This window comes from Loxodonta africana, chromosome 3, assembly GCF_030014295.1.
Source record: "Loxodonta africana isolate mLoxAfr1 chromosome 3, mLoxAfr1.hap2, whole genome shotgun sequence".
Classification (NCBI taxonomy): domain Eukaryota; kingdom Metazoa; phylum Chordata; class Mammalia; order Proboscidea; family Elephantidae; genus Loxodonta; species Loxodonta africana.
In genome coordinates, this window is record NC_087344.1 from 189,612,204 (window position 1) to 189,636,510 (window position 24,307).

General features: G+C 44.7%; 1 protein-coding gene across 10 annotated transcripts in view; it reads right to left on the reverse strand.

Moving 5' to 3' along the window:
- The window catches only part of ARHGEF11 (Rho guanine nucleotide exchange factor 11), a 127,123-nt gene extending 108,016 nt beyond the window's left edge, over positions 1-19,107 (reverse strand). For 6 of the 10 annotated variants that reach the window (XM_064282746.1, XM_064282745.1, XM_064282744.1 and 3 more), the window contains exon 1: positions 17,854-19,107. In XM_064282746.1, the coding sequence (XP_064138816.1) occupies positions 17,854-17,885 (32 nt within the window). In that variant the 5' untranslated portion in view covers positions 17,886-19,107. The remainder of the gene's footprint in view (positions 1-17,853) is intronic. The other 4 variants (XM_064282749.1, XM_064282743.1, XM_064282741.1 and 1 more) reach the window with 2 other exon arrangements.
- Between the last annotated feature and the right edge of the window lie 5,200 nt (positions 19,108-24,307).

Here is a 24,307-nt window from a genome sequence, read left to right on the forward strand (position 1 = left end):
AAGCTTTCGCCAACCCAGTCCTACATGCAGTCCAGCAACTGCACGAGAGACCCCAATTGAGAATATCTGCTTAGCTGGACCCAATCGACCTCCAGAATCATAAGCAAAATAAATGACTGGTATTATGTTAAGTCACTGTTTGGGGTTGGTTTGTTACGTAGCAATGGATGACCTGAACAATAAACATCTGTGCGAAGGCTCAAAGGTCAGGACAGGTTAAGTCACACTGAGGGGATGGGGACCTGGCTTGACCAACTGGAAACTACAAGACACAAGGTAATAATAAGATATTAATAATAGCTGACAATTACTGAGCTTCTATGTTAGGCATTTTGCTAATTACATGCATTATTTTCTTTCATTTTTGCAAGAACTCTATGAAAGAAATACTACGTTTCTCATTGTTCAAAGGGAGAAACAGGCTTCAAGAGTTTAAGTAATGGGAAACCCAGGTCTATCCTGACACAAAAGTCATATTTCTAACAATCAGATTATACTGTGACACGGTAGTGAGTAGAACTTAAAGGAGTGACCAAGGTACTACAGAATAAATATTAGAGTCGGATGGATGTTGGAGATCAAATCTAACTTGTCCAACTTATAATGGATAAAACTGAGGCCTAGCCAGTAGAAACCTGAGGCCTAGGGAGGTTAAACTTAAAATTGTACCCATTTGTCAACAACAAAAAGACAAATAACTCAATTTTTTAAAGGGGCTAAGGATGTGAACAGACATTTCTCCAAAGATATACAAGTGGTCAATAAGTACATGAGGCTTAGCATCATCAGCCATTACCAAAAGACCCGCTGCCATCAAGTAGATTCCGATGCATAGCGACCCTACGGGACAGAATAAAGTTGCCCCAAAGGGTTTCCAAGGAGTGGCTGGTGGATTTGAACTGCCAACCTTTTTGGTTAGCAGCTGAGCTCTTAAATGCTGTGCCCCGTCATCAGCCATTAGGGAACTGCAAATCAAAACCACAATGAGGTTGCACTTCACCCCCCACTAAGATACCAAAAACCAAAACCAAACCCAGTGCCGTTGAGTTGATTCCGACTCCTAGCGACACTATAGGGTAGAGTAGAACTGCCTCACGGAGTTTCCAAGGAGTGCCTGGCGGATTCGAACTGCTGGCCCTTTGGTTAGCAGCTGTAGCGCTTAACCACTATGCCACCAGGGTTTCCCCACTAAGATAGCTATCATCACAAAGACAGACAATAACAAGTGCTGCTGAGGATATGGAGAAACTGGGCCCTCACAGACGGCTGGTGGAAATGTAAAACGATGCACCCACTTTGGACAAGAGTCTGGCAATTCCAACATTATCCAGCCATAAAAAGGAATGAAGTACTGATACATGTTATACGACATGGATGGGTTTTGAAAACACTGTGCTAAGTGAAAGAAGTGAGACACAAAAGGCCACATAGCGTATGATTCCCTTCACATATAATCGTCCAGAAGAGGCAAACCCATGGAGAGAAAGATTAGTGGTTGTCAGAGGCTACAGCAGGGGGCAATGGGGGCTGACTGTTAATGGCTATGGGGTTTCCTTTTGGGGTGATGAAAATATTCTGGAATTAATAGTGATGATGGTTCACAACTATGTGAATACACTAAAAACCACTGTATTATACACCCTAAAGCGGTAAATTTTAAGGTATGTGAATTATATCCCAATGAAGCTGTTATTTAAGGAATGTATCCATTCATTCAATACATCTTTACTGAGCATCCCTCCACTACACGGAGGCACTGTGCCAGGCACCACAGTGCACATAAGGCCCCTGCAAAGCTTAAAAACACCACAGGGCTTAGCGCAAGGGTGCTGAGTCACTTTTGAGATCCTATTCCCCCTCACTGAACTTACCGGCCCCAGAGCACCAAACTCTTTCCCTGTCATTAACTAACCAGACGGCAAAGACAAAGCGGGGAGCTATCCTCTTCTTGGATAGTGAATGCAAACCTCAGGTTTTCGGGAAGCCGAGGACAAGGAGAATTTATCGAGAAGAGAAACAAAAACTCAGGAGACCTGACTTCTGACTTACCCATCTCTTATTCCTGGAGAATACCTTTCATTGCTGTCAAGCAAACCTGATGTGTGGCTCCCTCACAAGACTTAGGTACACATTTTTACCTCTAAGGCTTGCCAGGGGTATAGGAGAATGGAAACAGCACTAGGCTAGGCTCAGTAGGCTCAGGGTTTTTTTTGTTTGTTTTAAACCCCAGCTTCATTACCTACTAATTTATTAGGTAAGTCACTAAGCCTCCCTGAGCTTGTTTCCTCATCCATAAATGGGAATGAAAATACTTGCCCTGATTACCTCAAATTAGATAACAGACAAAAACCACTCTACCAAGTACATATTGTTATTCGCAGAAATACAAAGCAGTGTCATCGTTATTGCCCCTAGTTTTAAAACGTCTCTCCTCTCATCAATCGTCTCCTCTCCTACTTTAAAAACTGGCTTCTCCTCCTGGCCCCAATCTTTGCTTTTATCTCAGTCACATCGCCCCTTCTGCCTCTCCCCAATAGTTATAAATGCAGGTTTTACTAAATTCATTTATGCTCGGATTCATAACTAATAATAATAATGTGTCACATATTTACTTGCTGTCTTCCTCCAGTAGGGTATAAACTCCAGTGTATCCTAGAATACTGCCTAACATTTAATATCCACTTAATAAATGTGTTGAATGAATAAAAAATTCCCACATCCCAAACCAACAAATGGGAAGTAAGGTCTTAACAAGGGAGAAGGCAAACAAATCCTTTGAGAATCCCATGTTGGATCTAGGTCAAGTGATCTCTCTCCCTACGTCTTACCTAGTCCTTTCTCAACCTGCCAGACCTCAAGTTCAGGACTATGGAACATGAGCTAAAAACAGGAATATATATAGCTACTAGCCCAAGGCTAGGACTACCTGAGAGAACTAAGATTCCTTCTGGGTTTCTGATTGTTATAATTAAATGATCCTAAGGTCTGAAGTGCTGTTTAGGACTCTGGCACAGGAATTGCCAGGCCTTGCCCTGCTTCTACCACTATCCCCTGACCAACACCTACAGCTCAGGCTCCTGGGACCTCTGGTCTGGACAATCTAGAGGGTCTTCAAGAAATTATGAAAAATGACCCACAGATTCATCAGGTAAAAAGAACGTTACAAAAGGCAAGACAAGGGGGAGAAACTAAAGGTCTGGGGACTCCTGGAAGCCCCAGTTGTGTGGCCTCTAAACCCAATTTCAAGGCCAGTGGCAGAGGCCCCAGCACAGCAAGGGATCCCCGGCCCTATCCCTTGAGCAGAGAAGCCATGCGTAGTGGTGTGGGCTGGGGCAAGGGTCAAACGACCAATCTGTGGAACCATATTCGAGAGATGCAGGAACCACATTTTAAGAGCTCTACCAACATTCTGAGGACATTGGTGGTCCAGTGGTAGAATCCTCCCCTTTCATAAAGAGAACAGGTTCAATTTCCAGCCAACATACCCCAAATGCAGCCACCACCCATCTGTCAGTGGTAGCTTATGTGTTGCTATGATGCCGAACAGTTTCAGTGGAGCTTCCCAACTGAAGACAAACTAGGAAGAAAGGCCTGGCAATCTACCTTCAGAAATCAGCCCATGAAGATTCTACGGATCACAAAGGTCCAATCCACAACCCATCACGGGGATGGCACATGACCAGGCAGCATTTCGTTCTGTTGTGCACGGGGTTGTCCTGAGTTGGAAGCCGACCTGAGGCAGCTAACTACACCATTCTAAGAGGAATTACTCACATTCCAAGGATCTTTCCCACTGAAAAATTCAGAATCTGGCAGCAGCTTGGGGAACCATGTTAGGGAAGGTATTACTTCACTTAATCCAACACTGAATTATTGAAATTACGTATATTTGATTTTGACATTTACTTTCTGTAAGATTTCTGCTTTTCTAATTTTGGCTTTAGTTTACACTGAAATTATAAAAATCTTCAGAAGGGAAAGATCAGTCCAAATGACTGATGGACCACAACTACCACAGCCTCCACCTGGTGAGGCCAGCACTACTAGATGGTACCGGGCTACCACCACCAACTGCTCTGCCAGAGATCACAATAGAGGGTCCCAGCCAGAGCTGGAGAAAAATGTAGAACAAAAATCTAACTCACAAAAAAAGACCAGGCTTACTGGCCTGAATGAGACTTGAGAAACCCTGAGAATATGGCCCCCAGATACCCTTTTATCTCAGTAATGAAGTCACTCCTGAGGTTCACCCTTCAGCCAAAGATCAGACGGGCCCATAAAACAAAATGAGACTAAAGGGGCACACCAGCCCAGGGGCAAGGACTAGAAGGCAGGAGGGGACAGGAAAGCTGGTAATAGGGAACTGAAGGTTGAGAAGGGGAGTGTGTTGACATGTTGTGGGGTTGGTAACCAATGTCACAAAACAGTATGTGTACTAATTGTTTAATGAGAAGCTACTTTGTCCTGTAAACCTTCATCTAATGTACAATAATAATTTTTTTAAAAATTACAAAAATCTTGACCCTACAAACCTATCACCCTTAGAGATCTCTAGTAGCTACGATTGATTTGCGCCTGTGCCAGAGACAGAACCAGGTTCAAACCCCTGCTGAAAATTTGCATTTCCACCCTAGATATACTGAGTCAGAACCTACATTTTAATAAGATCCCTGGTGATTCTTATGTATAACTTCCTAGGACGTGTTAGAAACGCACATTCTCAGCAGGGGTTCAAACCAGATGGTTCTTGAAGCCCTGGATAGAACTTAGAACTTAGCTAAATAAGGCTTCACAGGTCAGAGCCCAGAAATTCTGCTTTAGTTAAGTCACCTGGTTCAAATAAATTCATTTAACCAATATGTATGGAATATCTACTGTTTGCCAGGCACTAGGCTAGGTGTGAAGATTACGGAGATAAGAAAGTAATCTGTCCTTGCCCACGAGGCTTTCATAACCTACTGAAAAATGCATGATTACTGATACAAAAGCTAAGAGCAGAAGAACTGTCAAGAACACAGCAGTGGCTCTCAAAGTAGGGAACCCTAGTGTCAGCATCAACTGGGAAATTGTTAAAAATGCCGATTCTTACCCCCCAACCCAAACTTACTGAGTCAGAAGTTCTGGGGGTGGGCCCAGCAATTTGTTTTAACAAACGCTCCAGGTGATTCTGATGTATGCCAAAAATTAAGAACCTCTGACTTAAGGCAACCTATTACTACTTGAAAAAATAAACTCAGGAACCAGGAGCAATATTTTATTTCCTATTCTTTCAGGCCAAACTTCATAAAAGAATTGACTAGTCTATCATTAGTCTTCACCTCTTTTCTCTTAAACCTGCTGCAAATTGGCTCCTGCCTGCGCACTCCAAGAAATCACTCACCAAAGCCATGAATATCCTCCTAGTTTCTATATCCACTTTTCTTTGTCCTTTTCATGCTTGACCTCTTGGGAGCATTTGACACTGTTGACCACGCCCTCCCTTCATTTCTGAGATTCCACACTGCCCTGGTTTCCTTCTGTTTCTCTGCCGCTCCCTCCCAGTTTCTGAGTCCTCTGCCTCACACCTTTAAATGTAGTGCCCCTCAGGGTTCTGTCCAAGGCCCCTTCTCACTCTGCAACCTGTTTCTGGACAATCTCGTGCTTTGACCACTCTGTCTAGATGCTGACGACACGCAACCATAATTCCCTATGCCAGAACACCCTCCTGATCCCGGATCTATGTATCCAACTGCCTGCTGAACATCTTCCCTGGGATGTCCCACAGGCACTTCAAACTCAACAATGTCCAAGATGGAAACTATCCATCTCCTTCCCTCAATCACGCTTTTCCTCTGTTGTTATCGTTAGCTGCCAATGAGTCAATCACGACTCATGGTAACCCCATGTGTGCAGAGTAGAACTGCTCTGTATGGTTTTCAAGGCTGTGACCTTTCAGAAGTAGATCGCCAGGCCTGTTTTCTGAGGTGCCTCTGGGTGGGTTTGAACCACCAACCTTTAGGCTAACAGTCAAGTGCCTAACCATTTCTGCCACCCAGGGAGTCCTCAATTTCTTCTACAGTTCCCTTTTTCATTGAGTAGTACCATCCAGTCGCCCAAGACAAGAATAGGGGCATCATCCTTGCCCCACAATCTCTTGTACCACACCGCTATAATCAACTCGATTTCTAATCCTTCCTTTTTCTCTATCCTCCATTCTACTTCCCTAGTAGATGCCTCTCTCGCCTCTTGCCCATATTACTGCAGTGGTCTCCTAACCCATTTTCCCTCTCTCTACTCTTTCACTCTTCCAATTCAATGTTCACACTGCAGCCAGGGTGACCTTGTTTTTATAAAGGCATATTTTATGTCACTCTCTACTTAAAATCTTGCAATGGTTCCCCATTGCCTCTAGAATAAAGTCTAAAACCCCTAACATGGATTAGACGGTCCTTGACTCCTGTCTATCCTCCAGTTTCATTTAATCCCCTATTGCTCTATGGTCTCAGTATACATCATAGCTGCTTTCAATTCCCACAACACCATGTTCTTTCTTGCCTCATGGCTTCTGCTCTTGCTGCTCCCTCTACCTGGACTTTCCCCCTCTCCAGTCGGACTTTCATTTTCAGGCCTCAATATAAAAGTCCCTTCCTCCAGGAAACCTTCCTTAGGTGTCCCTCCTAGGTGCTTCAACTGGTATCAGAGGAGGAAGCTCAGAGTGCTATCATACGAATCTGCTTACTTTTCCCCTTTCCTACTTTTCCCCTTCCCTCACGACAAAAACCTAAGCTCCCTGAGGGCAGGGTATGCGATTTATTCACACTGAATCCCCAGTGTCCAGCATCATGCCAGGTGAAGATTTGTTAAATGGACCAATCTTCTTATTTGAGGGACAGCATGAATTTTCCTAACCCTGAGACTCTGTTCCTGTGAAGACACTGAAACCCTAGTGGTTTTTTGCCCCTGTGCCTAGGGCTCTGAAGAGAAGAGGGTCTGCAGCTCTAGCCTCATACAAGGTCCCATTCACAAAGCTATTTACTCCACTCTCTCCAGCCACCTCCCCCTAGAACAACGCTTGCTTTTCTCTACAGCAGCAGCAGTCTCTTGGAGGGAAGCTTCTGAGGGCCCTGCTCTGGGAGATGAATGGGGCCAGCCTGGGGCAGACAGGACAATAGCAGTGTGGGCCCTGTGCCTGTCAGACCCCTGTAGGGAAAGGCAGCCGGAAGCCATGCCGCCAGTGGGGAATCCCCAGAACTCTGGGAAGCTGAAGGCAAGCAGCCCCAACAAGGCTGCTCTGTCCTTGGAAGAAATACCAAGTACCCAGGATCTAGCACCCAATAAGAACAAGGGGGGATCTTGGTCTCAGTTCCTGGCAGCAGTATTTACAGCTGCCTTCTTGAAATCCACAGCTAAGCATGGAGTGACTCAGAAATGTCAAGTATGAGCTACGGTTCAAGTCAAGAAGAGGCAGGCACGGAGTATACCTTGTATACAGAGAACTAATCCAGGTGCTAGAAGACAAGGACAAAAATGAGGAGGAATCCAGAGCAACAGGATAAGATACAACGACCAACATAAAACATGCAAAGAATGGAATAGCACCAACAGTTATCTAGAAGTCTATCACGTGCTAGGCATTCTGCTACAACTTTTACATAAATTATTTTACACAAGCAAAATAAAACATAAGAGTCCAACTGCTGTATGTATGCACAAAAGAAATGTTGAATAAAAAAATGTATGTGGGGTTTCGTGGTATTAACCAAAAAAAATGTCCTTGAATGATATAAGACTAATGGAGTTGGGGGGAGAAAAAGATCACTCATGTGAAGGTATGGAAAACAGCTAAAGCAGGGTGCTAGGGTACATTAATAAGACATACAATTGGTGAGCTGGAATATTCAGGTTAGAAAGGAAAGACTCTACAGGTTTCTAGCAAAGAAGGATGAGATCGTAAGCACCTGATTTTTAACTATGGTCCTGCGTTTGTTCAAAATGTTCCCCTATGCATGCCTGCCAGTCTTGAGAATCAGCATAGGCCTAAGGGTAACCCAAGTACAGGTCTTCCAGCAGCAGCTGAGGAGAGTTCAGGCCCATCTGGGGTCCTTGCCAAACCAAATGCCTTCACAACATCCACCATATGTTTGGCACTATAGAGTTCACAATGTGCTCTTCACACAAATCGTCCTGCTCACACAGCTAGTTAGTGGCTGAGCTGTAGCTCAAGCAGATCTTCTCGCTGGAAGTCCTACATCCTCTCTATTATGCTACTAGGATGGTTTTTGCACAGATGTCCCTCTAGCCCTGGACTTTGGCTTGCTATGTGGGAATGGGGTATTCATCAAATGTATGCTAGCTTCCTCAAATCATGGTCCAATTTCCTGCGGGATCTCCCAGAGCTGACTCCCCTCATACCCTTTAAAAAGCTGCACTGAAGAACTCTGAAACCATGTGATAGAAAGGATCTAACGGAAGGATCTTAGCAAGATAAATATCATTCAATATGCTGTATTCAGTGAATTGCTGGTTATCAATGGGAGATTGAGTGACTTTTAATGATGATCCTACTCTATCAATAGCACTGTCCTTTTCCTAGCCAACCGGTCTCAAAAACATGGGAGTCAAATTTGATTTGACCCTAACATACCTTGTTGATTAAAAAAAAAAAAACAAAAAACACTGCCATCGAGTTGATTCCAACTCATAGCGACCCTAAACGGACACAGCAGAACTGCCCCATACTGTTTCCAAGGAGTGTCTGGTGGATTCAAACTGCTGACCTTTTGGTTAGCAGCCGTAGCTCTTAACCATGATGCAACCAGGGTTACCTTGTTGATACTCCTTCCAAAATGCCTTCCAAACCCTGACCACCTTCTTCATTCCCACCACAACCATCTTGATTCAGTAACTCATTATTTTTTCCCAGGACTGCTGTAAAAACTCCTAGCTGGCCCACCTGACTTCAAGTGCTCTTCCAATCAGAATTCTCTCTTAACCACTACTTTTATCATCATATAATATATATACCTTCACTGGCTCCCTTTTTCCTCCTACGAGTCTGAATACCTCTATCCCCCACCCTACTCACCTCGTCAACCTAATTTTGCTCTGCTCTACAAAGACCTATGATCTTACCACCCAAGATCATACCTTGATTGGTTCCACCCCAGAACCTTTGGTTATGTTGTCCCCTTGTCTGAAATGGCCTCTTCTCTTTCTTCCATCTAAATAAATTCTAACTGCTCCCTTCCCTGGCTATTCTTATTAGCACGGACTTTCCTCTCTTCTTTAAATGTACATTTTTGGTGTATACCAAGATTCAGCAATTACGTACTACCTTAATACTGTTTTGTGTTGTTTCATAATAGCATTTCCTAAGAAGAATGTAAGCTCCACATACTTACATATTATCTCCCAGAGCACCGAGAACTGAGCTACGCATGGACCATATGAAAAATATTTGCTGTCCAACCAATGGATTGCAAGTGCCACAGTACCAAAGATCATATGTCATCGCTTGGAAGGTTGCTAGATTGGTTCCTTCTGTTGATTTGAGGTCAGGTCAGAGCAAGCGGCTATGGATCCTATCATACCCGTTTAGGAGCTGCTCCCAGACACTGGAGAGAAAGAAGTGAGGGCCGGAATTCAAGACCCCGAAATCTCCTTAACTTTTCAAAGCCCCTTTCTCAACACATTCATATCTTAGTTTGCTATCCTTTAGAATGGGGAGGAAAACTTCAAAGAAGTCAATATAGATGACAGAAGGATACTAGTGATGATAGGGCCTACATTGAAATCAGAATTAAAAGACAATAAAGCTAGCAAAGGTCAGTCTGAATTCCAAAGGAATTTATAACGTTGAACTCATGGAACCACCTTCCCCAAGAGATCACAGAAGATGGAAGCAGCCCTATCTGTCTTTATGAGCTCAAGAGATACCTATTTGGAGTCAAGAGGAAAGGGCAAGGTGATGCCTTAAGATCCTACCAGACTTCTGTGATTTTTCCCTCAAGTCTGTCCAACTGTTTCAGTACCACACATCTGGGTGTTTTTCCAGCCCTTGAAAACACCTTCCAAATTCTACTCCAATTCTATTCAGGGCCACAGATTTCCCAAGTTTCCACACTGCTATGCTTCTACTTTCTTTTCCCATTTCACAAGGGAGCTCTGTTCCCCGATCTTTTCAAACCGTCACTGATTTCCAGGAAGGTCAGATCGTGATTCCTGAAACAGTCCTGGCTCACGGAAAGAAAGGACACAAGGCATCATGTTTCACAGGCTCAACGAATGGAACAGCTAGAAGGAATCAAACCTTAGAGGTTGGCTAGCCTAAACTGTTCACTTTGCCAGATAAGAAAACTGAGGTCCAGAGCAGCTATCTTTTCAAGTTTATCCACCTTGCTGGTAGCAAAGCCAGCCCCAGCACCTAGTTCTACTTATAGTCAAGGTACTTGTTAGACACAGTCCCTGCCCTCCAGTTTAGAACAGACAAAAAAATATGATAAATTAAAGAAAATGTGCGTTCATCAAAGTCTTCTCCAAAGACCTGGTGTTCTTCCCTCAGGACTCCAAACCTCATTTCACAAGAGATCTGAGATTACTTTTAATAAGATAGTGATTTTTTTTTTTTTTTCTTTTGAGACCAGAATTAGGAACATCTACTGCTGGAAACCCTGGTGGGATAGTTGTTAAGTGCTACAGCTTCTAACCAAAATGTCGGCAGTTCGAATCTACCAGGCGCTCCTTGGAAACTGCTGGGACAGTACTACTCTGTCCTACAGGGTTGCTATGAGTCGGAATCGACTTGAGGGCAGTGGGTTTGGGTTTTTTTTTTGGTTTAGTACTGCTTACTCTCATTGAGTGATGGAGTGACCTTGGATGCCACTAAGAGGTCTATGCTTGGGTCTTTTTTCCAATACATAGAGTGAGAAAAGAAGAAAGAATGCAGTGCATGGTGGAGAGGGGCTTCCAAACCACATGGTAAGTTTTAGAATTAAGCTTTAAAAATAATAAACAAAATGGATTTTTTTTAAGGCAATGCCACTATGAAGGAGTGAAGCTGATTCAGACAAAAACAGATTAAAATAATACCTCTCTTATTTTTAACAGAACTTCACTGTTAACAAAGCCCTTTCACCCACAACAGAATCCCAGACCTTTAAAGCTGTAAGGGACACGATCCAAAGGTTTCCAGATTCTATTCCATGGAGGTTATGAGCTTCCAGAACTCCGTTTTATATTAATTTGGAGATTAGTGACATGCACCTTTACAAAATCTTTTTTATATTTGATGAACTCATATTGTCATTTAATTTTTCATATTTTTTGACTATTCTCCTAAAGTGGAGGGGAGGGACTCTGTCCAACAAGTACCCTGACTATAAGAAAAGCTAAGCAAATTTGCTCTTTTAGAAATGTTTTTGAGCACGTGAAGTTAAGCTTAGCCAGCTCTTGGTCATAATAGTGATTAATCACCAAATGTTTCATCTGCAAATCCACTGCCATCTCTCATCTCACATCCCTAAACAGGAACAAGGGTGCATTTTGGAGAAGACTTGGAATTTTGGGGAACTTACCATTTGTAGCTCTGGATCCCTGCCAGGGCTTCAAACCAGTTCTTCCCAGTTCATTTATGGCCAAAGAAGTGACACCGGCACAGACCCAGATTTTTTAAAATTTGGGTGAACCGGAACCATAACCGGAACAGGAAAAATGATGGGTCAAACCCCTCCTAGAAACTTAATCTCCCTGTTAGAAAACTAAGGGCAGTGGAGGCGTTGCAGAACCACCAAATTTCTTGTGCATCGGATTTTGCGCAGTCGGAAACAGCAGTGCCCCACTCAAAAATGGCAGCCAACCTTACCACTTTGAATGTGTGTCGCTCTCCTCAATCCTGGCAATAACCCAGTCTCATGCATCAGGCTCCAGAAAGGGCTCACTACGCTTCTTAGGAGTTCCCCATTACAGGGCTTAAACCTGTAATCCTCCCCATTTGGGTTATGGTTCTGCATCACCCAAATTTTAAAAATTCGGGTCTGTTCTGGTTTCGCTTCATCAGCTATGACTGAACTTATTAGAACTGGTTTAAAGCCCTAATCCCTGCCATCTTTCCGGGCAGTCAACCTCCAAAACTAAGTAGTAGCTCAGCTAAATGTGCAGGGATTTCTTGGTTCCAGGGCTGAATAAAGAACTGAAGTCAAGGTAGGAAGTGATCTACAACTACTCATCATCTACTCTTCCCTCCTGGTTTCTCAGATAAGCCCAGTCTCCTCAGTCTCAACCACCAACATCTCTTCTCTATAAACCTTTCCCTTAGCCTGAAGGCTTTTCCCTAAGACAGGCCTACCTACCATCCCGCTCCCTCCTGCCGCACACACCTGATGCTAGATTTCTACCTCTTCTAGAAAGAAAGGCTATAGGCTAGGGAAAGGCTACATTCAGGGAACAGTTTCTGGGTCTGGATCTATTTTGAATTAGGAAATTCACATGCTTCTAAGACAAGGGATGGCCAGGGATCACAAAGTAAATCCTTTCTATCCCTGTCATTGAAAGACATGTAAGTGAGCCAAGGCAGCTGAGAGAGAAATCTCTCTCATTCATCAAAATTCCTAGGAAAGAGATTCCATAACCTTCCTCTTCTCAATATTCTTCTAGTATCATCACCCAACCCTGACCACTGGAAAAGTAGACCTTCTAACCTCATGCACTCCTGCAACGATAAAGCCTGCTTACTCTCGTTGAATTCTTAAAAATGTTTATGGAAAGATCTTTCAGCCACCCTTAATTTGTTTTGGGCTACTTAGCTCAGGAAGTAGTGCATGAAGCTAAATTACGTACATGAATTCACCATTTAAACTTTATCCAGAGTTTTACAGTTTAGAAAACAAGGTGAAATATATTACCTTATATGATTTGCTCCTTTCAACAGCCCCGAGAGGTAGGACAAATAGTATCATCTTCAAATGACACACGACGGGAAAATGTGAAGTGGGAACTACTTCATATAAATCAGTGACTGCTTCACAGATGAGGAAACCAGAGGAGCTATGTGATTCGCCCAAGGTCACAGGGTTAAGGGGTAAAGCTAGGGCACAAAGCAAGAATAAGAAATCTAGTTCTTCTGTAGGGCACTGTCTTGTTTGGGCCTCACGTGAGCTAATAAACTTTCACAGAGAAAAGCTGTTTCATGGATGCAAACTCCTAACGCATCTGGCTGTCTCAAAAGCATTTGCCGTGGGAAGTAGGCACATGGATATAGATGGCTTAGCAAAAGTCATTACCATTGCTGTAAAGATAATTCAGCAACATTATTATCTCTGTTTGCAATATCACACATTTTTAGAAACCCTTGGAAGGAATAGGTATTAACAGGCAATGAACTGTCCATGGACAGAAACTGAAAGGAGCATGAACACCTATACTTTAGCTCATTTTTCGTAACATCTGATTAACAATAAAAGACAAAAATTAGTCACAAATACATGCTTTCTATGAACCCAACAAGGGGATAAAAAGCTCTCCTTTACTTTAAGCCGTAATGCCTTTCCAAATACATGATCCTCCATCATGCTGCTTATCTCCTAGAAAATGCACGTCACCCAGGAAGTCTTCTCTAATGACCTTATTTAACAACATCTGAAAGTAATGCATGATCGTTCAAACAACCTGAAGTGGAAGAATTTATACTTGCTGGTGGTGCAGTGGAAACCCTGGTGGCATAGTGGTTAAGAGCTATGGCCGCTGACCAAAAGGTCAGCAGTTCAAATCCACCAGGCGCTCCTCGGAAACTCTACGGGGTAGTCCTACTCTGTCCTGTTGGCTCGCTATGAGTCGGAATCCACTTGACGACAGTGGGTTTGGTTTTTTTGTTGGTGGTGCCGCAGTTAAGAGATAGCTGCTAACTAAAAGGTCGGCAGTTCAAATCCACCAGCTGCTCCTTGGAAACGCTACCGGGCAGCTCTACTCTGTCCTATAGGGTCACTATGAGTCAAAATCAATTCGACAGGAATGGGTTGGTTTTGGCATGTTTATTCATTCTAACATTCATTTGTCAAATATTTATTGAGCACTTACCACTTGGAAGGCACTGAGCAAGACACATATGATATAACACAAACAAACCGAACACAGTCCCTGCCTTCACAGAGCTTACAGTCTAGTGTTGCTTTTTATGTGGTCTTGTGTGGTCTCATGTGCCCTAGCTTCGCTACTTAAGATTGCACACTCTTTGTGATCAAGAGCTGTATAACTTCCTAAAATTCTCTTACAGCACCCAACACTAGGCTCAACAAACTGACAAACTAAAAGAGTCCCTGACTCCCTAATCTGCAACATTTCCTCCCACTCAACCCCTCCAGTATGGTCTAAGACTGTGAATTATTTAAAACCTATAAGGCCTTGAACCCGTGATGTAAAAAGGTGCCTTAGAATGAGCCTACAACTAACAGGCAAGATCCAGTGCAGTTGGAGATACTTAGGAGACCTGGACCCCGGAATAGGCCCTCTTAATGGGAAATAGAATGAGTAGGGATGGAGGTGAGGAATGCGCTCACTCTGTAAAGCTGTATCATCCCAAAGGAGAAAATGGTGCTTGAAATGGTATGAGCCCAATACTATTAAACAGAAATGCAGGAGAATACTTTGATGGCTGTATAGAATCTTCCCCTACTGTCAAAGAGAAAACATAAAACGGTATCCACACATTCCATTAAAAAAAAAAAAAAATTGCCACCAAGTCGTTTCCAACTCATAGTGACCCTCTAAGACAAAGGAGAACTGCCCCATAGAGTTTCCAAGGAGCAGCTGGTAGATTCAAACTGCCGACCTTTTGGCTGACCTCTTAACACACTGCGCCACCAGGGTGCCTTCCATTCCATTCCATGAAAAAAAAAAAAAAAAACCATAGGGCCAGCATATTTGCCTCATCAGCCATGGCCTCAGAATCATAAGACCTGCGCTTGAGCCCAGATTCTCCCACTAGTCAGGCAAGATGGCACTGGGATAGAAGCTTCCAGGACGCATCCAAACACCTTGAGGGACTGAGTTACTGGAGTTGAGGGCTGGGGACCATAGTCTCGGGGACATCTAGGTCAACTGGCATAACACAGTTCATAAAGATAACGTTCTATATCCAACTTTGGTGAGTAGCATCTGGGGTCTTAAAAGCTTGTGAGGAGCCATCTAAGATACACCTCTTGGTCCCATCCTGTCCAGAGCAAAGGAAAATGAAAAAAATCAAAGACACAGGAAAAGATTAGTCCAAAGGACTAATGGACCACTCAAACCACAGCCTCCACCAACCTGAGCCCAGAACTAGATGGTGCTCGGCTACTACCACCAACCACCCTCATGGGGATCACAACAGAGGGTCCCGGACAGAGTAGGAAAAAAATGTGGAATGAAATTCAAATTCATCAAAAAGCCCAGACTTACTGGTCTGACAGAGACTGGAGAAACCCCCGACACTACAGCCCCCAGACACCCTGCTAACTCAGAACTGAAGCCACTCCTCAAGTCCACCTTTCAGCCAAAGATTAGACCAGCCTATAAAACAAACAGTAACACACTGAGGAATGTGCTTCTTAGTTCAATCAAGTATACAAGACCAAACGGGCAACACTTGCTCAAAAGCAGGAACAGACGGGAAAACTGGACGAATGGACATGGGGGACCTGGGTTGGAAAAGGGGAAAGTATTGACATGTTGTGGGGATTGCAGTCAATGTCACAAAACAAGTCGTGTATAAATTCTTGAATGAGAAACTAATTTGCACTGTAAACTTTCATCTAAAGTGCAATAAAATATAATTAAAAAAAAAGATGGCACCGGAAAAGTCATGTGTCCTGTCCAAGCCTCAATTTCCCCTTATGTAAAATGGGCATAATAATCTCTGATTGTCTACCTCAAAGAAACATTGTTTAAGGATCAAATGAGACACTTTCTGCAGTATTTAGGAAACCAAGCTATACAATCCTGAAAGGCTGTGAGGGTATACAAACTCCCTGTGGAGCTTCTCACACCAATCCTGGACCCCTCACTGCCTCCTTCTTCTTACACCCCCACCCCCAACCAACACCTGGGTTTCCACCTTCTCACATCCTTGAATTCACAGAAATAGTTCACCATCCAAATCTCAAAAGACAAGTGCACTAACTCCCAATCTCCATGAGGATGTATGTAAAAGAGAAGAAGGGCAACGATATAAACCTTTTCACCTCCTGCCTCGACATGCCCCGGTTCTCCCTTTACATGGCCAAACTGCAGAGAGGCCAACAAAAAAAAGGGGAGCGGGAGTGGTTTCAACCAGCCACATATACATGATGCCCTTTGTGGTTCGCCTGCCTTCTCCTCTTCACTGCCAAGTCAGGTCCCCATCTGGGGACTGCTGAACTAATCTAAATGGGACTCCGAGGCAATACAGAGATTAGTGTTTGGGAGAAAGAGATTATATGCATTTTAGGCCACATTCCACAGCTGAAAGGAAATTATTATTAGCATGGATAACGAAAGGTTAACTAGACTTGGAGAGAGCAATCACTCCCTTGCAAATGTTCTTCACTATCTCTCTGACAAGTATTTTTTCCAGGCCCGGTCCTTTCATTTGCTTGTTTAGTCCTCACGACCACTCACCTATCCACCAGGGTGTGTGCAGCACCCACAAAACAATCTCCCCTTCAAGGTTTTCAAGGAGGGAGGATTGAGGAGAGGGAGGCAGACACCTTACAAAGTTGAACTAACCCTTTGGAGGGAAGAATTACAACCACACAGTAAATGTTACCAGTGATAGGGGAGGCTGATCAGACTCTTGGGGGGGCAGGGCGGAGAAGAGGAGGGTTATCACATGCTCAGATGCCAAAGGACTAGTGCCTCTCTGCCCATCAGGCCTAAGAGCCCAAAAACAACTCCTTCCGGCTCTAGGCAGGGGAAGGCCCATTTTGTAGAGTCAAGCTTATTAAGATCCGCTTGGAAAATTAAGCCTAGAGCATCAGTGGGTTGGCAAGTCTCAATTTAAACCCTAAGCTTGGAGAGGAAGAAATCTTAATATGACCTATGTGATTTGGGGCCATATCAGCCACTTACAACAATCCAGGCCTATATGGGTGCAAACACTGTTCCTGTTTCCTCATTCAGGCCCAAAACATCCTCCTCATTCTGGAAATGAGATTCACCTCGTCGTCCAGTCTCACCATTCCATAACAACCAGTCTGGTGGAAGCTTTCAGGTGAAGCCACCTCCAACCTGAGGTCACCTTCAAGCCACGCCCCCTCATCACCCTTTTCTTCCCCGGCAGCTCCAAACCCTAAAACCAAAACCAAACCCAAACCCGTTGCCATCCAATGGATTAGGACTCATACAGACCCTATAGGGCAGAGGAGAACTGCCCCACAGTTTCCAAGGAGCGCCTGATGGATTCAAACTGCTGACCTTCTGGTTAGCAGCTGTAGCACTTAACCACTACACCACTAGGGTTTCCCCAAAACCTACAGCCAGTCCCAACCCATTTCTGGGGCTTACAAGACTGGGCTTGGGCTTGCCTCCCACCCTCTAGACTGGAAAGTTAGGGACCCAAATTCAGCCTCCAGCCTAGCAAAAGTCAAAGGTGCTGGGAGCCTATGTCCCTCTTTCCCCTCACCTGGCTTCACTATCTATGGCTCACATTTCAAAGAAAGAAAACATTGAATCATGTTTTAAACACGGACAGGCACAGAGGGGACACACCTATGCTCACACAGTCCTCAGAGGCCACCCCACCAATTCCCCCCAGATCTTGGAGACAGCTCATCCAGGCCCTTCTTCGCAACCTTTTATCAAAATGCAAAACACTCTCCCCACCCCCAGTCTTTAGGAAGTGAAAAGCCAAATTACCAACAAACCTACCTGTCTATACTCTGGGGTAACCTTACACTCATGGTTTCTCGGTGTCTCCACGGTTCCAGAATCCTGTAGCTTTGATGTCTTGATCAGGATTGAATCACTTGCAATTTTTAAGAAAGGTGAGAGGAGAGCCTCCCAACTCGAAGACTGAATCTTTTTTCCTCCAACTCTCAGGACCCTGGTAACTGAAGCTCCATCCTACTTCTATCAGTTAACATGGTCTCCTTTCTTAGCCCCCTTTCCCCTCCCCCTCAAAAAAAAAAAGAGGAAAAACTATGACCTTTTTAGAAACCAAAAACCAATCACAAATCTCTTCAAGGATAGAGCTTTGGGCTAAAAATTGAATCACAGAAAGAATGTGCCTTCAAAATATCAGTCTTAACTGCAAAATGCAGATAAAAAGCATCCTTTTAATCCAGTTTTCCCAGCTGTCCTCCTGTTGGCAAGAGAGCCAAAGGGGGGGAAAAAAATCTCTGGTCTCCAATGCTTAAAACGACAACAGATACATTTAGGGGGAGGGAGGGATGAATAAATCCGAATTGGCACTTGGAAAAAAATCTTCCAGCTGATCTGCACAGTAAAAAAATAAATAAAACCATACAATAGTATGTACACCACAGCACTCCTTCCAAGTCCGGTGCAACCGTAGGGACCAAAATTATGGACTAAAAAAAAAAAGAAAAAAAACCTTTTACCTTGAAGGTTTTGAATATTCTTAAATGAGCCAATCGCACCAAAAAAAAAAAAAAAATCAAAGAACACCTGAAATGCAATGCTTTTTACCTTTAAAATGGAAGCAATAACCACAAAACAGAGGATCTCTGAAAATATTCTCCTTTCCTTTTTCCTTTAAACTTGCAGGTTTCTCCACCTACCCCAGCCTGATTCTCAGACCCAGCCTAGGTTCGGCCTTTTTCTGAAAGACAATTTCCTGAGTTAGTTCTGCTGTTTCGCTCCTCCACATCCAGGCTCCGAAAATTTCTCCATGAAACGGAGATTTCTCTTTCCTCCGTTCCCCCTTCTCTCCCTCGCGCCCAGCCACAAAAACTGCGCCCTTATTATTATTATCAGTTTAGATTATTATTGTGGATTTGAGTTCGCGGTGGGTTTTTCCTCCACACGAGCCGCCTGGAAAATCCGATCGCCTCGCTTCCCTCGGCCTCTCTTTTTCCTCCCTTTCCGCCCCTTTCCTAACCTCGCAGGCAGGAGCCCACCGTGCCTCGCGCAGGACGCCGGCCGGGCCTCCGGCTCCCGGCCCCGCTCGCCCGCTCGCCCCACGCCCGACCGCCGGCTCCGGCCTTCGCGGCCGCTCGGGACTCCGAACTCGGGCGCAGACAGGGAAGGCGGCGGCGGCGGCAGGCCGGCACGGGCGGGCGGGCGTCCGGCTCCCGGCGTCGCGGCCGCACTCGCCTCCTTCCGGGCCCCTTCCCCCTCGGCTCGCCGCTCGCTCGGGCGCAGGCCCGGCCGGCCGCCCCCTCCCCGCGCTCGGCTCCCTCCTCCTTCCCTGCGAGCCTTTCTCCTTCCCTCGCTCCTGCGGGGGGCGGGGCCGCACGCTCCTCCTCCTCCTCCGCCCGGCGCCGCGGGCCCGCCCGCTCGCTGGCCGGCCTTGCCCCTCACGCCGCGGCCGGGGCGGGAAGCCGACCGCACTTCCCTCCGTCCCGTGCTGCGGTCGCGGCTACTGCTGGCCCCTCTCCGGGCTTCCCTGCGCGCCCTTCCCCCCGGCGACCCTCGGCGCCGCTTCCCGGCCGCTCCCCTCCGCGGCCCGGCAGTCGCCGGCCCTGCCCCTCAGCGCGGCCTAGCTGGTCCCAGGTTCAGCCCGATCCCCGGCGTTGCCCGGCCCGGCCTGCGGGCGACCCCCGGCCCGACCCCGCGTGGTACCGCGCGCCCTCGGCCGCCGCCCCTCCCGCCCTTCGCTCGCAGCTTTCCGCCCTTACTGCCCTGCCCTCAAGACCCCGACCTTTGTTTCTAACCCCCGCGCCACCCGGCCACCGGCACGCCCTTCCCCGTGTACAGGTTTTTTCCTCTTTGCGTGCATGAGCATCACCCTTGGCTCTCACCGCCTCTGCTCACCTTCTCCCCGCCTCTTAATTTTTAAAAAAATTGTCGCGGTCTTTCTGGATTCCGGGAGCTCTTTTAACTGTTTTGCCTGTTTCCGTGGCCCTCCCCATGTCCAGCACCCACTGACATGGGGAAAGACCCTTCGCTGTTCCCCTTGGGCTTGAATTGGGCGTCTTAATACCGGACTGTGTAAAATGTATATGAACTCTATGGTAATGCTTTTCTAAGACAGTTCTATTTTCACAGCTTTTTTTTTTCTCTCCTAGAATCACAGCTTTTAAATCTTTCCAAAAGTAACACAACATTCGTCAGAAGGTCTCAAGCGTTATATGATTAAAAATGATTAAGGTAAAAAGGAAACGTTTTCATGAGAACTGGGAAGTGAGCTTTCTCTTCTTGCCTAGGTACATGTTCTTTTAAAAATACCCCGCAGACTGCAGTGTGTTTTGCATATGCTGCCTGCCTTCCACGCCACCTTGATCTTTTAAGGAATATATGTATATGTAGATGGCGAGACATAGGTAGCTTACTTTTGAACACTCATCAGGAAAGACCTATCGCTGAAAAAGGACATTATGTTTGGTAAGGTAGAGGGTCAGCAGAACAAGGGAAACCCTCAGTGAGATGGATTGACACAGTAATCACAACAATGGACTCAAACATACCAGTGGTCACGGAGATGGTGCAGGACCCACCAACATTTTCTTCTGTTAACACACAGGTCCACCGTAAGTCCAAGGCAACGCCATAGCAACTAACAAGAATATCCACCCACACAAATCCATGAACAGTACAGACCTCTCTGTGTGACCCCAGCAGTGTCAAAAATGGTGGGTTTACAAATAGCAAGAAGAAAAACGAATAAACATCGATCAAGGACCTACTACTTGAACTAGGAGCATCACCTAAATTATATCAGGTGCAGGTTGGCAAATAAAAGACCTGCCTTCGCCTCATCACCCCCAAACTCCAAGCCTGAACTTCCAAGGACAGTTGGTCTGCCCCACCTTTGGAGCACCACAGTCCAAATTCTTGCTGATTTCTTTTTTTCTTCCTTTGTCATACTACCGGCAAAAGCCGTGCTGACAAAGGTCAACACTTGCTCTGTGTTTGTAGATCAAACTAAAAAAAACAAAAACCAGTTGCCATCGGGTTAATTCCAAGTTATGGCGAACCCGTGTACTGCAGAGTTGAACTGTACTGCATAGGATTTTCATGGCTATGAACTTTTGGAAGCAGATTGCCAGGCCTTTCTTCTGAGGCACCTCGGGGAGCATTCAAAACGCCAACCCTTTCATAGTCAAGTGCTTAACTATTTGCACCCCTCAGGGACCTGCGATAGATGAGTGGTTGCAAAATACGTATTTTTTTAATCATGCTCTTAATATTTGTAATTTTTAAATAATTATTTACATATATTTTATTAGGTACTTTATAAAACATGCTCGAAAAGTATAAATATTAAAAGGCTGGAATAAAAATTAAGTACATTTTAAAAATCATACTTAAAGTTAACGGCCGTCGTGAACTGGAAAAGTGCTTGTCAGAGGTAGATTCCAATGGAAGAGGTGCATCCTTGGTTACAGTTATTGAATCCTGCTACTCCTTTTTCCAATCCCATTCACCGACAATACAAAAGCTTCTGATTGAAATTTGACTAGCAAATTCACATCTTAGATCAATCAGCTGTTCTTGAATTATTGAAAGGCGTTGCATTTTTATGTTTTTAATAAATGGGTTGGAGCCCATTAAGAAGCTTCATTTAGAAGATCTTAAAGATTAGAAAATTCTGTTTCCTAGTTTTTAAGTGTGCAGACAAAAGTTCTTATAGGTGAAACACATTGTTTTTGGTAACAGAAAGAATCACAATATTGTAACCACTTCTAGTCATCCACAGTTATGCGTTGCTTAACAGTCATGATACATTCTGTGAAATGGGATATTATTTGATTTGGACATTATGTGAACACCATATTATATACAGGCAGCCCTGGAATTATGAATGAGTTCTGTTCCTAAATCTGTCTTCAAATCGAATTTGTATGTAAATCTAGAGGAGAATAATCCAATAGGCAAAGGAAGCATGGGCTTACTTGTGCTCATTGACTAATCGATAGTGAACAATTTCACATGAGTTTAACCCCATCTTTACGGGGCTTGGTTCGTTACCACGGGTCGTACATAAATCAGATGTTAGTAACCCCAGGACCATAGACAGTACAATGAGTACATACATAAGCTAGTAACATAGATGTTTATTATGACTATCAAGACATGTAGGTTATACGTGTCCTGTAGCACCATATACCTGGCAGCACCACTGCATTGTAAACAAGAGACTTGAGATATATGTATCGCGTGCAGGAAGCTGTTGTGTTCATAACGTCCGATTACCTCCACTATGTCCCGTTTTCCCATAGGGATTTCTGAACCGTACAACTATGTAACCTATGGGACCCCGAATGTACCTGTGGTCAGACGTTGCCTGAACGGACGTTATGCAGCACATGACTGTATTTTCAAAATGCTTTCTCTGTAAAGCATGTGTTTCTTTAGAAAAGCGGTGACTTTCTCTCTCAGTAATAGACTGTCATCTTCACCTCGAAGGGACAGATTGTTTTCTTGTGTGTTTTGTTTTTGAAAACAAGCGTTAGGTAGCATAGTTTTGAAAGCCATTTCTCAGCATTGAACATTGTAAGATAAAAATGTGTATCTCTTCTACATTCAATATCTTGTTTTAGGCCTTTCCCAGGAGATAATCAATGGTTTTCGTAGAACAAAGATTTTCAAGGTCATTCTCTTTGTCATTGGAAAGAATTGCAAAGTTTGTAGCAACTAACAGGCTTGTTTTTGTCCAGTGGATGGCATACATTATGTTGCAGTATGAAGAAAACGAATGTCCAAACTGTGGCATTCCCACTGGTTCCTGGAAATGCCTCACTCGTTTGTATATGACGGATGACTTGTGACATAGCAATCAGGCGAGAGTGCTAGGTTAGTCGTATGTTAAATATTAGTATTAGTAAAAAATCCATTGTTGTCAAGTTGATTCCGACTCACAGCGATCCTACAGGACAGAGTAGAACTGCCCCATAGATTTTCCAAGGAGCAGCTGGTGGAGTTGAACTGCTGACATTTTGGTTAGCAGCTGAGCCCTTAACCACTGCGCCACCAGGGCTCTAGTATTAGTAAAGCTTAAGTGATTATTTTTGCTGTAATTAAATACTTCATGAGTACTTTAAAAATATTTCCTTCTTGTACACCAGTATATCATCTTGTACACCCTACTTTGAAGACTATGGGGGTAGGGGTGGCGTTAGCAGGATAGAGTTCCCATTTAATTGAACTAAGTCTCAATTTGGAAAAAAAAAAAAATTAGATTGAAAGCAACTTCCAGCTGCCATCAAGTAAACTCTGACTCGTGGAAACCCCACGCGTGTCAGAGTCAGACTGCTCCACAGGGTTTTCAACGGCTGCTTTTTCAGAAGTAGATGTCCAGGCCTTCCTTCCAATGAGCCTCTGGGTCAACGGGAATCTCTAACCTTTCAGTTAGCAACCAAGCACATTAGCTGTTTGCCCTACCCAGCTACCAAGACAGACTGGATGGTAGGAATCTGGAGGCCCAGAGCCAAAACCAAACCCCAGTGCTGTCGAGTCAATTCCGACTCATGGTAACCCTATAGGACAGAGTAGAACTGCCCCATAGAGTTTCCAAGGAGCGCCTGGCGGATTCGAACTGCTGACCCTTTGGTTAGCAGCCATAGCACTTAACCACTACGCCACCAGGGTTTCCGATCTAGAAGCAGCTGCTGGTTAATGTAAAGAGCCCTAGACTAGGAGTCCAAAGAACTGGGTTTGTACTGGGCTGTATCCCCTTCTAGCTTTGTGACCTGCCATTCACAGGTTGTGAGGATTAAATGAGATTGAGCAGGGGTTCTGTAAACTATAGAGTGCTGTGCAAGAAAATCTGGACAAACGTTAGGAGGTGTCTTAGTTTCCTAGGGCTGCCATACAAGATACCACAAGCTGGGTGGCTTTAAAGAACAGAAATTTATTGTCTCACAGTTCTGGAGGTTAGATGTCCAAATTCAGGGTGTTGGTGGGGCTATGCTCTCTCTGTTGCTCTAGAGGAAGATCCTTCCTTGTCTCAGTCAACTTCTGTCAGCCCCAGGTGTTGCTCGGCTTATAGACAGCTCCTCACGTAGCGTCCATTTTACCTGTTCCCCCTGTGTGGGTAACTCTGTGTCCGTGTCTGTTTTCCCCCTTCATAAAATACCACTCAGAAGGGATAAGGATTAGGACCCACCCTACTGTGGCTTGATTTCACTGATAACATCTTCAAACACATGCTTTATTTCTCCAAACAAGTTCAGTCACACTCACGGGTACAGGGCTTAGG